This window comes from Phascolarctos cinereus, unplaced genomic scaffold (genome assembly GCF_003287225.1).
Source record: "Phascolarctos cinereus isolate Bilbo 61053 unplaced genomic scaffold, phaCin_HiC Scaffold_9;HRSCAF=440, whole genome shotgun sequence".
In the NCBI taxonomy this organism is placed as follows: domain Eukaryota; kingdom Metazoa; phylum Chordata; class Mammalia; order Diprotodontia; family Phascolarctidae; genus Phascolarctos; species Phascolarctos cinereus.
The window spans coordinates 77,145,116-77,158,846 of record NW_027556402.1 but is presented as its reverse complement, the minus strand read 5'-3'; the positions used below and the strand labels follow the sequence as shown (position 1 = coordinate 77,158,846).

General features: G+C 36.6%; 1 protein-coding gene and 1 pseudogene across 2 annotated transcripts in view; both read right to left on the bottom strand.

Moving 5' to 3' along the window:
- Positions 1–13,731, bottom strand: part of GPM6A (glycoprotein M6A) — a 491,855-nt gene that overhangs the window by 14,133 nt on the left and 463,991 nt on the right. For both annotated transcript variants that reach the window (XM_020997866.2, XM_020997865.2), the window contains exon 4: positions 2,841–2,994. In XM_020997866.2, the coding sequence (XP_020853525.1) occupies positions 2,841–2,994 (154 nt within the window). The remainder of the gene's footprint in view (positions 1–2,840; positions 2,995–13,731) is intronic.
- LOC110216003 (WASH complex subunit 3 pseudogene) lies at positions 1,949–2,721 on the bottom strand (annotated as a pseudogene).

The window sequence follows — 13,731 nt, the reverse complement described above, 5'->3', positions numbered from 1 at the left end:
CAAATTCTTGGTGAATGTATGGAAATTGACCCAAGTTTTGTGATATAAGGCCCAAACTACTTCTAGCCAATTTTTTGGGGGAGCCAATTGGGGTTAAGTGACTTGCCCAGGGTCATATAGCTAGTAAATGTCAAGTGTTTGTTCTGAGGCCAGATTTGAACTCGGGTCCTCCTGACTTCAGGGCCGGTACTCTATCCACTACAACACCTAGCTGCCCCTAACTTCTAGCCAATCTTGAGTTCAGTTCTTCCGTTAGTTTTTTTTAAATTCCTCCAATATTTATTAGTTGCCTACTGTGTGTGGAATCAGCACCAATACTCCAAAGGGGGGAAAAAAAAAGATGGCCCATCCAACCTATGTAGACTGAGGAAACCATCACTGTGTCACTCATTTTCATCTTTTAGCTTATTAACATTTTAAGAAAAAGAAAATACAATTTTTTAATGTCTGTCACACTGGCAATACTGTTAAGAGTTGCTATAATACAAGATCAAAATGTGGGGATTTCCATACTTTGTGAACTCTGGAGTAGAGCTTGTTATTTTGATCAACCTGGTCAGAAACAAAGCAGTTTTAGTAAACAGTGTTGCCTGGGTAATGCTTCATAAAAGCACATGAATGCAATTCATCCTTTAACAGAAGCCATGTTCTGCTTAGAGATACAAGGAAACTCAGTGGATTATGTGTCAAGGGAAACATTTAAAATTTACATATAATTACAACAGACTGTAAAGACATAGACTTGTTTATTGTTAATCCTTGGCTCATTTTTTGTAGCTTTTTTAAAAATACTTTTTTAAATAGAAAAATTCTGGAAGTCTTAAGTATGACTTAGCATCAAATCTAGCTTCAGATTGAAGGAGAAATAGAACAATTCTATACTTCTAGAGTAAAACAGTAAATTTAGGTCAATTCAATGATTGGGAAATTGCATCATCTAATAAGTTTCTTGATTTCTCCATGTAACACATGTTTAGGAGACTTCCTAAGTTATTCCCTGTTGTGTACCATTTTTTATAGAGGATTGTCTCTAAAGGAGAGAGGCTCCTACAGAAGGTGCCAATTAATTGCTCTTTTTGAGCATCTAGTCATAAGGGGTAATGCAGATGCTTGGCTAACTCTTCCAAATGGGCACTGTATTTACAGCCAATGTTGACCATTATTTTTGACCTTAGTAATAATACGATGACCAAGTGCTGAAAGGTGCTGTTCTCTAATAAGCAGGAAGAGAACCATGTTCACAACCACACCTTGAAGTCTCTATAGGTAATTTGAGTATTTTGAACCATATTGTCTTTTGGACACAGAATTATTTAGTAAATGTTACAGAAGTGAACTCAGGTGAACATTTTCATGCTAAAATGATCAGCACAAGTAGCCTCAACAATTTAACCAAGTTCACTGTTTGGGTAGAGCTAATTAGAAAGTATATTACCTGTTATTAAACTCCAAGTAAATGGGTATTATATTTCAACTTCTATTGCACCACTCAAGTACTACAGCTTAGTGCTTGTAATACCATTACGCTTTACTTAAACTAGGCTATTCAATTTTTACTTTTTCATGTATACTGGAGTTTTTCCACGTGGCAATACAATGCACACTGTCAAGTTACTCATTTACCATGATAATAAAAAATCATTTGCATTTTTAAAACACAGAAATAATTTTTGGCTAATTTTGTGGCTGTGGTTACTAATTCCTTTATAGGTCAGGCAAAATTCAAGTTAGTCATTATAGAAAATTTTCACAAATTAAGATGATTCCTAAATAATATTTTTCCAACTTGTGATTAGAAGCCATTATCAAGACTGAAAAATCTTAGTCTAGTAAATATTTTGTAAGAGAGGTTATCTCTGAAGGTTATTACCTTCCAATAGAATTGAAATGCATTTCATCTTAGGTCTAAAGCATATAATCTGTAAAAACATCCCAAAGAATGTGTGTATTATATAGATAGATAAATTCTATAAGGTTGACATGAAGTTCTGTCACTAAAAGAAGATTTATTATCTGAACCTTCTTTGGCATTTGTGTCACCTTCCCATCAGGCACTAGGGTGTCTGGCCTCAAGAAGATATGGGTCCAGTTCCTTCAGATATTATTTAGTTTCTTATTGCCACACAAGAACACTCACTTGAACTGGTTTGAAATAGGTAGCACATCTTGGATCCTTGGCTATAGGTAAGAAATCTTCTTCTGCTGCTGCTTCACATTTCTGTGGTCCACTGCCTTGCATACTGTTCTGCTCATATTGAGGAGACAGAGATGACTGTTGACCTGAGGGGGCTTCAGGACTATTTGTAACACCATTAACATCTGCAGTGAATATTTCAAATTTGACATCTTCTAGACCTGAAATTGATAGCTTTGCATCCAAAATATTGAGAGTTGTTTCAGTATGTTGGATCCAAAGAGAAAGATCTAACAGCTTCTCTTCACAAACTGTAGAAAGCAAGTTGAGGAACTACACTGTATGTACCACAAACTGGTTTAGAAATGCAACAGCCCTTTTCTGTTGAATTGCTCGTACCTTAGTCAGGCTATGCCTGACCCCATCCGAGGCAGCCTCTCCTCGTCCATTGCTCCAGAGAGTGGACCCATACCCTCTGCTTTCCCAGTCTGGACCCTGGGAATGGCTCCTGACTGGCCCTCTCAACCTTGCTCCACTACTTTTAAAGTGGATGTGACAAAATGTCAATGGCACACTTAATGAATTTATCTGAGCAGCAGCAAAGTACTAATACTTCATGAGTGCTATTCTTTAATGACTACATAGAACATTTTCTGGCAATAGTTTTGACCGTTGCCAGTCAATAGGAATCTACCATTTTACTTACCAAACTGACGAAGGTCCAAGCAAAGATTTGTTCCTTCCATTAACGTGGTGTTTCGGCAGATGGTCCACATGTTGAAGTACATGTAAACAGGCAGAGAGGTAAAAGCTGTGACTCCAAGCCAGGCCAACATGAAAACATATGTCAGCATAATGAACTGCAACACAAGATACACAAAGGAAGCATGAATCCTAGAGCACAGCTCACTTATGAGAGCCAACTCCAAATGTTCCAGCTCTGTTATTCTAAAGAACACATTTTCTCCAACATGGACTATTTGAACCAAGCATAAGATGCTGCCAGAAGGCAGATGTAATAGAGGTCACAGGTATAAACCTCTGGAACATTTGTGCTGTCATGGATTCTGATATTTGGGGAATGAGTAAACCCTCCCTGGTGCCTCATTTTAACTATGCCCCATTAACTTCTTATTTTGATAAATGCTACCATCCATTTTCTATCATTTAGATTATGTTCACTCGATATTAGATATTATATTCAAGGTCCTGAAAACACAGAGTAAAGGCATAAAGAAAAAACTCAATAAATAAAAATTTTTGTCATTAAATTATGAGAAAAGTGAGCTGATTTATTATATAACTAACATTTTACAGTGTTTTAAAGTGGGCAAAGTACTTTAATGCCTTATTTCATTTGCCCTCAAGAAAATCCTGTGAAATACACACTGTTGAGATGATTGTCCCCATCATGTATAGAAAATCTCATCTGAAGAATAAAATACTCAATCCTTAAGACTTAAATGGAATGTATATTCCTAAACCCATAATGGGTCACAAGAAATTTTTTACGAGTACCCATGCACTGAATGGAACCTATTTGCAAGTTTGGAATGGGACTGACAGAAATCAGTCAATAAACAGTTATTAATAATGCCTTCTGTGTTTCAGGCACTGAGGTATAAAGTATATGTGTGTATACATATATGTATGTACACACAAAAATATATTTATCTGTATGTGTGTATATGTACTGCTATAATACATGGATTTGTGTATATTTACCCACATGCGTTTGTGTGTGCACATTTATATGTATATCTATAAATCTATATCTATCTACATATCTATACATATGGACTATCTCCAACTATCTGTCTATCTATGCCAGTGATTTGCGTGTAGGGAACTTGCCGAAAGATAATGTGACAATGTCCAATACCTCATTTTACAGATGAGGAAAATGAATTGCAGACAAATTAAGAGACTTGCCTAAAGTCACACATTTAAACCTAGAGCTTCTGGTTACTTATCAGAGCAGCTAGGTGGTGCAGTGCAGAGGGTTCTGGCATGGAGTCTGGAACACTTATCTTCCCAAGTTCAAATCTAGCATCAGATACTTATTAACTGTGTGACCGTTAACCCTGTTTGCCTCAGTTCCTCATCTGTAAAATGAGCTGGAGAAGGACATGGCAAATCACTCTAGTATCTTTGCCAAGAAAACCCTAAATGGGGCCATGAAGGGTCAGACATGACTGAAACAACTGAACAACAACTTCTGATTCAAAATCCAGCACTATTTCTGATCTACGAATAAGTTCCACGGAAATACATATATGGTTCAAAAGTATGTTTTGTGTTTCTTCCTACATCTAGTTTTTAGGGAACCTGATGTTTTTCCCCCTGCAGACAGCAAAACCAGCATTTGAAATGAGACCTAAGAAATTTGGATATACATGAGTGATTTTCATAAAATTTGGATCATCCACTTCTCTCAGCAGGTGATATTGGTTGCCTGGTGAGTTATTCATCATAACATGAGTCTAGAGATTACAAGTATTTTTCCATTAAAAATCCATCTTTTGGGTGTTAAGACTTATACAAATGAATTTTTAAATCGTAATTGTTAATTTGAAATTACAAGAAATCATGACCCTTCAAGTATAACCTTGTACATCAAAACTGGGAATGGCTCTTAGTGAGAAGACACTTTTCTACTCCTAGATAGAAAAAAAATTAGAAGTCATTGGGGAGCTATTCTGCAAATGGATTTTAACCATATGGGGAAGAATATTTCCTTAGTCTGTTTTTAGTGGCTTCAAAAATGCTGCCTTTCAATCATAAGTAGTTTAAAGATGGCACTGCAGAATAGTTATGAAGAAAATGGCAGTGAAAGTGGTAAAAGATAGAATACTAATGATAAAATGAAACAGTTGTTTGAACTGAAAGGAATTTACAAAATCTTATCACAGTTAAAATGGTCATCTTTTGTAATTACTTTTCAGAATATGCCTGTATCTTTTTTTCCTTGCTAGGCTTTTGGGAATGTTCTCTCTAATCTAGAGATGGCCTGTGACTAGAAGGGATCTCAGGTATTCTCTGACCCAAACATCCTTGTCTTGTAGATGAGAAAACTGAAAAGGAGGTGAGGGGAGAACTTAAGGTAGTTTTATTATCATGACAACAGATTGTCAAATTGTTAATATTGTGTGTGTTTATTTATAAAAGCCAGGATCTAAAAAAAACCCCAAACTATTTTTCTATTAATGATACAACTTTTAAACTACCAACAATGACTTCATATTTAAAAAGTGTAAAATAATATGCCAGAGTTTTCACAGCACCTTGCTTTAAGATACTATATTTTGTTATTTACTAGGTCATTATGATAAGTAATAAGGTTTTCTAATCTGCTGCTTCATTGTAACATGCTACCTTTGTTATAAGTTCAATTTTTAAGCTTATAATTTTTGAAGAAGCTATAAAATTTTGCATAACGTAAGTATAATTTAGGGTGAATTGGATTCCAGATCTTAAATGGATTTGTTTTCTCCTACATTTAGAATCTAGGATTGTAGACTTTTAAGGCTAGCAGTGACTGTATTTCAAACCCCTAATTTCACAAATGAGTAAATTGAAAACTGTTTTTTCTGATCAAGGTAATGTGATTTGTCAAAGATCATACAGGGAACTGCTACGAGGCCCTCAACTAAAATTGAAGCGTTCTGTCACTATAGTCAATTTCTCTTATATATGTATATATGTGTACACTGGTATATAGTGCATAGAATTATATGTCCTTACGACTACAGAAGCTGATGTTTTTGTATAGTCATGTCGGGTACGCCTGTATATGAATAAACAGTGTGATGGAAAGTGCAGGTGTCTATGGGTTATGCTGGGGTTAAGCAAAGCAGAGAAGTGCTCCCATTCTTTAGATGTATAGAGTATAGATGTCCTTCATTGAACTTCCAATGAGCTAGAGCCTCTGTTCTCCCTCATACTGATTATTCTTCATTCTTATTCTTAGTTCTTGCTGAGTTTAGGAAATAGGTGGGGTAGAGATAAGAAAAATCAGAATGGATTTACAGGAGTAAATGGAAGAGAATGATCCCAGTTCTCACTTTAAGTCCTTATATGCACATCAACACAGTCTATTATATGTATACTTTCCCTTGTACAATTGCTATTATGAAGCTAATGTCTTTGCATAGGCCTTCCACATACTAAAATACCCAAATTCTAATGGCTTAGAAGTCCATTTCTCTTAACCAAAGTATGAGAGATGCAGATATAATTGCTAATCAATGAGCTTCTGATGTATATCTTATAGCAATATGAATAGGCTTCAAAATGTGAAACATTTTTTAAAAATGTGAAACATTTTCCCCAGAATATGTATAATCTTTCCATAAATAGCTGGCAATTTCTAAGCGATTTTGTGGTATACCTTAATGTAGTTGAACAAACCATATGCCTATATTTCTGAAGCCTACAAAATAGTATGAAAAATATGCCAGGTTAAGTTGCCAATACTATCAATAATATGGTTTCCTATATTTTTAGAAATAGCACTTATAAAATCTCTCTGATTCACATTAACTTTTTTTTTATCATTTTTCATAGTTGTAAAAATCCTTAGAGAGTATATTGTATTTGCCAAAAATAATCTGTTTTTGAGAAATATCTCTCTTTTAATATTTTCATTATTTTTACCTCTCAATAACTATATACTGATATGCTTAAGAGATTTAACTTTAATGACAGCATTTAAACTGTTTTCTTGGCTCTAACACCTAATGAGAGGAATACTACACATGGTCTGACATATACCTCAGACTTTAGAATTGTAATTATTAGAGTCCAGACAGAAAGCCTAGGTTAGCTCAGCAGTGATGTGGAAGATGCATAAGAATGAAGTTTTAGTTCCAGAGCCACTATTGATTCTAAAGAATAAGAAAAGGGATGGTGTATTAACTGATGTGGCTTACTATTGAGCTCACTGGCCACTCCTTGCTCAGTTTCTTTATTTGTAAAAAGGGGATAATGATAATAATAGTACCTACTTGCAATGGTTATTGAGAATAAATTGAGTTAATATGTATAAATCACTTTGTAATCCTTAATTTTCCAATGTAAATTTTAGGATTTTTATTTTGGCCATAGTTTTCAAGGAGTCTGATGCTTAAGTTATATCTCCTTGACCTATTTCCTCCGTCAGTTCTTTTATTAAATGATCTTTTGATTTTTATATAATATGTGTTTTTTGTTGTTCAGTCATTCAGTCATGTCTGACTCCTCCTGACAGCATTTGCAGTTTTCTTGGCAAAGGTACTACAGTGGTTTGCCATTTTCTTTTCTAGTTGGTTTTGCAGATAAGGAAAGTGAAGCAAATAGGGTTAAGTCACACAGCTAGTAAGTATCTGAAGTCACATTTGAACTCAGGGAGTTGAGTCTTCCTGACTTCAGGCCAATTGCTTGATCTACTGTGCCAACCTATCTGTCCCTGTTACAGTATTTACTGTTGTCTAATGTATCCATTAAATTCTCTTGCTCTATTCTACTTTTCAGGGAGTACTTGGATAAGTACTTACTTGGATATGGTTTTACAAACCTTTTGTCCTTCTAATTCCATCCTCCAGTGCTTTTATTTAACTAATAATTTCATTTTTATCCCTTACGTTTTTTTTCCCCTCAGGTATTCTTGTATTCTTGGTTGCCAAGTAACTTTCCCCTTTAAGGCTCAGCCATGGCTGTTGAGTTACTCTCTCCTTCTAGGTTTATCTCTTGGGTGTCTTAACTCATAATTTTTCTTGTTTCATAAAATACTTCTTCTTAGTGGTAAAAGAAACATATAGATACTCTAGAAATATTAGGCAACAATGGACTATTTTAAGTATGTGTTCTACCTGATTACAGATTGAAGAACCCTTGTATGTGACAAATTCTAGCAGAATGAGATTGCAGGCAGTGAGGTACTGTTCAGGCCCTAGTCATCTCATATACTACTACTAACAAGTTACTTTGTTTCAACTTGATTTAGCTTATATTTCTTTGGGTGAAGTATCCCCTACTTAGAGAAAAAAATCTGTCTTTTATATAAAATTATCCTGAAATCATATTGGGTCTAGCACCTGCTATATGTTTTTGGACCAAATGTGATTTTATCTGGGTGAAATCAGGAGCTTCTGGTGAGAACCATACTCTGTCAATACAGAGCAACAGCTCTGCCATTTATAGTCTTAGAGAGCTGCCTGGATATTTAGTGATAAATGTGGGTCACACAGCCAGTGTGCCAGAGGCAAGACATAAACCAGGTCTATAGGACTCCATGGCCATCTTGTTATCAAATAGGTTATGCTGCTTCTCTCTCTTGGCACCTATCAGACACCTGATCGATACTTTAACATTTAAAATCAAAACATATTTGTTAATTGCCCTGCTATGTGTCAGGCATCATATGCCATTGCTAGTCACTGGAGATATAAAGACAAAAATGGAAGCAATTCATGCCCTCAACTAGCTGACATTGGTGCAGAAAAAATATACAAAAATCAGACACGAAAAACTAATTCTAACAGATGTGGTAACAAGTGACAGGGAAGACTAGTGCTCTAGTTCTGCCTTGGCTACTAACTACTTATGTGAATTTGATCAAGTCATGCCCCACTCCTGCCCATAGTTTCTCCATCAGTAAAATGAGGAGATTGGACCACAGGGTTTCTTAAGGTCTCTTCCAGTTCCCAAATCCTATAATTCTACAACTTTGAATAACTCATTTTGGCACAGAACTATGAGATTTAATGGGAATCATAGTTTAAAGAGATGCCACTTTTCAGTATAAGATCAAGTTAAAACCTCCTGCTTTGCATCTTCCACCCTTAGCACCTGTGTCCTCCCTCTACCCCTGTGCAAAATGAAGAAAACTCCTCTTCTACATGGTGCCTACATGTAGAAGACAGGTATATGTCAAATACATAAAGAACTATGTAATCCATACCTCTTCTTCAGGCTTAATGTCCCCATTCCTTCAACTGATTCTAGGTCCTTCTCTATCCTAGCCCCCCTCATATTACTCTTTAACAGTTTCTCAAGGGTCTTTGTTTATGTGCCCAGAATCAAACCCAGAACTCCAGAAGTGTTCTGATTGGGCCAGAGTATAGCAGGACCATCTTCTCCCCAGTCTTAAGACATTGTGGCTCTCACACTGTCAGTGTATTCTCATTCTCTCTCTTCTCTCTCTCTCTCTCTCCTCTCTCTCTCTCTCTCTCTCTCTCTCTCTCTCTCTCTCTCTGTCCCTTTCTCTCTCTCCCTCTCTCTCTCACCAGCGTATACTTCACCTGTCTCTCTCTTGTCTCTCCTTCTTGATGATTGATCACCTCCTTTTCTGTTCATCCATATCTTTTTGTTTGTTTATTTTGTTTTGTTTTTAATTTGGTTAGGCAATGGGGTTAAGTGACTTGCCCAGGGTCACACAGCTAGTCAGTGCTACGTGTCTGAGGTCATATTTGAACTCAGGTCCTCCTGAATCCAGGGTCAGTGCTCTATCCACTGCGCCACCTAGTTGCCCCCATCCATGTCTTTTTACGTTATTTAGTATTTCCATCTTTGATGAAATGTGTGTGTGCATACACACATATATTTTTATGTATGTCTGTATGTGTGTGTGTATATCCTTGCCCCCAACTAACAAATGATTATTTCATTATGCCTCAAGTCCAACTTAAAGGCCCAAGCACTTACAAAATAAAATGGATATCAGAATACTGCAATAAGAGACTCTACAGCTTCTTGAAATACTAAAGAGCCCAGGTCAGTAATCAGTAAACAACTTGTAGCATCTCTTCATTCCTGAATCATTTGCTTTTTCCATGAAAAGGGGTTTTCAAATCTATTATGTTTTGAAAATGCTGCTCCTGGAGAATGAGATTCATCATTCAGCTGACTGAGATTCAGAGTGTGTTGGGATAGGATTTTGGAGTGTCTTGTTCCTCGACAAGTCCAAGAAAGGGATGACTTGTGAAATTTGAGTGGTGCCTCTTTGAGTGGCCCCACGTCTTCCTTCCTCTGAATGCTATGCTGCTCAAGTTAATTAACAGAGCAGAATAACATATGACAAGGTGTGGATTTGAGAAAAAAAATTTTAGCCATTTGTATTATGCCAAGATGAGTTTGTTAGGTCAAGGAGGTTACAAAAGCCTTTTCTATGAGAGCTTGATGCTGGGAACAATTAAGTTTGTGACCACGAATGCCAGCTTATATTACTTAAACAGTGTGAAAAAGCCCACACTCAGACTTCATATTGGCTAAGTATTTTATCCCATTAACACGCAGTGTTTACTGCACACAATTTTTTTTCTCTTGGAAAGGGTTGAGGAAACAGGGAGTGGGGAATTCCTAGTGGGAAGTGCATCCACCAATGTAGATCAGCAACTCTTCTATAACCTCTAGTCTTAGAATGCTGCTTAAGGAAACTGGGAAGGGAAGAATCTTGCTCATATCACACAGAGTGTATGTGTCACAGGCAGAACATAAACCTAAGAGACTTTCAGAAGCAGAGCCAAGATAGTGGAATAGAAGAAGCTCTCCCAATATTCCCCTTCAAACAACTTTAAAATAATATCTCAAATCAAATTCTGGAGTGGCAGAGCCAACAAAAGGTTTGGGTGAGACATTCTTTTAGCCCAAGAAAACTTAGAAGGTTGGAAGGACATAGCAGGAGTAGGAGCTGTCCTGGAGCTTCTAGGCTACGTGGATGAAACTGCAATGGTGGGAACAGAAGCAGCACTTTTAGGAGCTCTCAAGCCAGAAACTGTAAGAGGACCTGGCAACTAATTAGAAGGAGATCAGAGGAGACTTCTGTGCTAGCAATGGATGCAGGACTGGACAATATTTGGCAGCTCCATTAGCTATAGCCACTTCTGGGTCACAATTTAAGGGCAGAAAGGAGCACATGTGTGTGTGTATGCCATATATTTATTTATACATATGTAATAACTATACATATTTTTTTAAATGTCTTGGCTCATGTATGGTGGCGATAGCAATCTGATCTGAGAAGTGGCCCATTCTTCTCCAAGAGACGCTATGATTTTTGCCTTTGTAGGTAGCAGGGAGAGAGTTTACTTCCAAGAGGGGGTGGTTGGCTAGTTTTGTATCCATCCATCAGCTTTTTGGAGGACATTCTTCTGAGGAGGACAGAGGGGAAGTGAGAGGCAAACTTCTGAATGACTGCCAAAGACCTTTACATTCTGATGAAGGAAGACAACACGCGAGATGAGATGGGAGGGGAAAAAGGGCTTAGCAGATGTAAGGACTTGGCTGAAGATATCTTAGAAGTCCTATTCAGGCCTGGAATGAGCAAAACAAAGGCAAAGCTGGCCCAATGAGAGGAGCCCTTTTGCCCAAGAGGGAGCAGGGTCCCTGAGGAATACTATCAGTCACAACGGGTCTGCGCAAGGGCACAAACCAGGAGAGCAGCGACTGCACCTCCCCCCAGATTACAGCAAACTTGGAAGTGTTGGGAACTTCCCAAGTTCCAGAAATAGCTCTGAAAACAGCGGCGTGAAAAAGGCCGAATCTTAGGACAGAATGATTCCCACTCCACTCTTGGAACAGAGCTGAACTTTGACATGAAGTTCGAAATCAAGAAATACACATTAAAAGCGAGCAAACAGCAACAAGAAAAAGAACCTGACCGTGAAAAGCTACCTTAGTGAGAGGGAGGATCAAGCCAGAAACTCAGAAGACAATGATGTCAAAATAGCTACACGCAAAGGCCCAAAGGGAAAGAGTGAGTTGTTTAGAAGCCCAACAAAAATTCCTAGAAAAGCTAAAAATTGGATTTCAAAATTAAACAAGAGTGGCAGAGGAAAAATTAGGAAAATAAATGACATCAATGCCAGATGATTTTGAAAAGACAGTTAACAACTTGGTAAGAGAGGCACAAAGCTATACTGAAGAAAATAGCACTTTAAAAACAGAATTGACAAGATGGAAAAAAGTACAAAAACTCAATAATAAAAGTGACTCCTTTAAAAGCAAAATTGGTCAAATGGAAAAGGAGGCACAAAAGCTAACTAAAGAAAAAAATTCCTTAAAAATTAGAATTGCACAGCCGGAAGCTAATGACTCCATGAAACATCAAGAAACATTAAAACAAAGTTAAAAATAAAAAAAAAGAAAAGACAATGTGAAACATCTCATTGTAAAAACAACTGATCCGGAAAACAGATCAAAGAGAAACGCTTGAAGAATTATTGGACTACCTGAAGGACATGATCAAAGAAAAAGCCTAGACATCATATTTTAAGAAATTATCAAGAAAAACCGCACCAATATCCTAGAACCAGAAGGCAAAATAGAAATTGAAAGAATCCACTAATCTCTCAGCCTCAGTTTCCTCATCTGTAAAATAAGGATAATAATAGCATCTACTTCTCATTGAGGTTGTGAGAAACAACTGAGAAAATATTTATAAAGCACCTTGAAGACCTCATAGAACTATGTAAATGCTAGCTGTTGTTATTGTTATCATCATCATCATTATTCCTTCAGAGAAAACTCCCTGTTTTGGAAAGACCACTGAGACAACTAGAAAGCAGCTTGACAGAAATTATGTTTGGAGCACCACATATCATATATCACAATGAACTCAAAATTCAACCTGAATATTAAATAGTCACGTGATAAAAAAGAAGAGTGCAAAGTAAAATCTAATATTCAGTTGTGACTAGGAGGAAAATTATCATAAGAATGATAAACTATTAAAAATATACAAAAGCATGCCAAATTGCTGATTGTAAAAATCTCAACAACTCAGATTTCACTTCATGTTCAGCATATTGGCAAAGATGATAAGAGGTAAAAATGGTTATTATTGGAGGGACTAACAAGAAGACAGATGTACTAACGCACAGTGGGTAGACCTGTGAATTGGTCTAACCAGTCTGCTAGAATATCTGGAACTATACTAAAAACATGACTAAAATCCCCGTCCCTTTCATGAAGAGCTCCTACTGCTAGGCTTATATACCCTAAGAAGATTAAGAAGTCAGAGAGGCCCATGTAGATGTATATGTGTGTAGACATATTATGTATATGTATATTTCAGCATTTTTGTGATAGCTAACAACTGAAAACAAAATCAATACCAAAGATGATCAGAAGATGATTAAAAATTGTGGTAAGTAAATGCAAGAAAATATTATTGTATGAAGCAATGGATATGAAAATTTAAAGGATCATGGGAAGAGCTGAATGAACTGATGGAAAGTGAACTAAGCAAAGCCAAGAAAACGTTAATATAAAGACTGTAACAATATAAATATAAAGAACAATAACCAAATATTACAGTGTACACTGTAATTATAATGACCAGGGTTGGCCCTAGAGACAAGTTTTGAAAATTTACCTTCCTCTCCTTATTTGAAGAAGATGTGCCCTACAGGTGAGAAATTTTATATATGATGTTAGACATGACCTATGTATTGATGGGTCTTGCTAAACTGTTCCACCACCACCGATTCCTTTTTATTTTAAATCATCGTTACAAGAGATGTCTCAGTGGGTCAGAAAGAGGAGTAGAGGGCTTGGAAACAAAGTCATACAAACCAAATATATCAATAAAATACAATTTTGGAATAAGAAGGTTATGT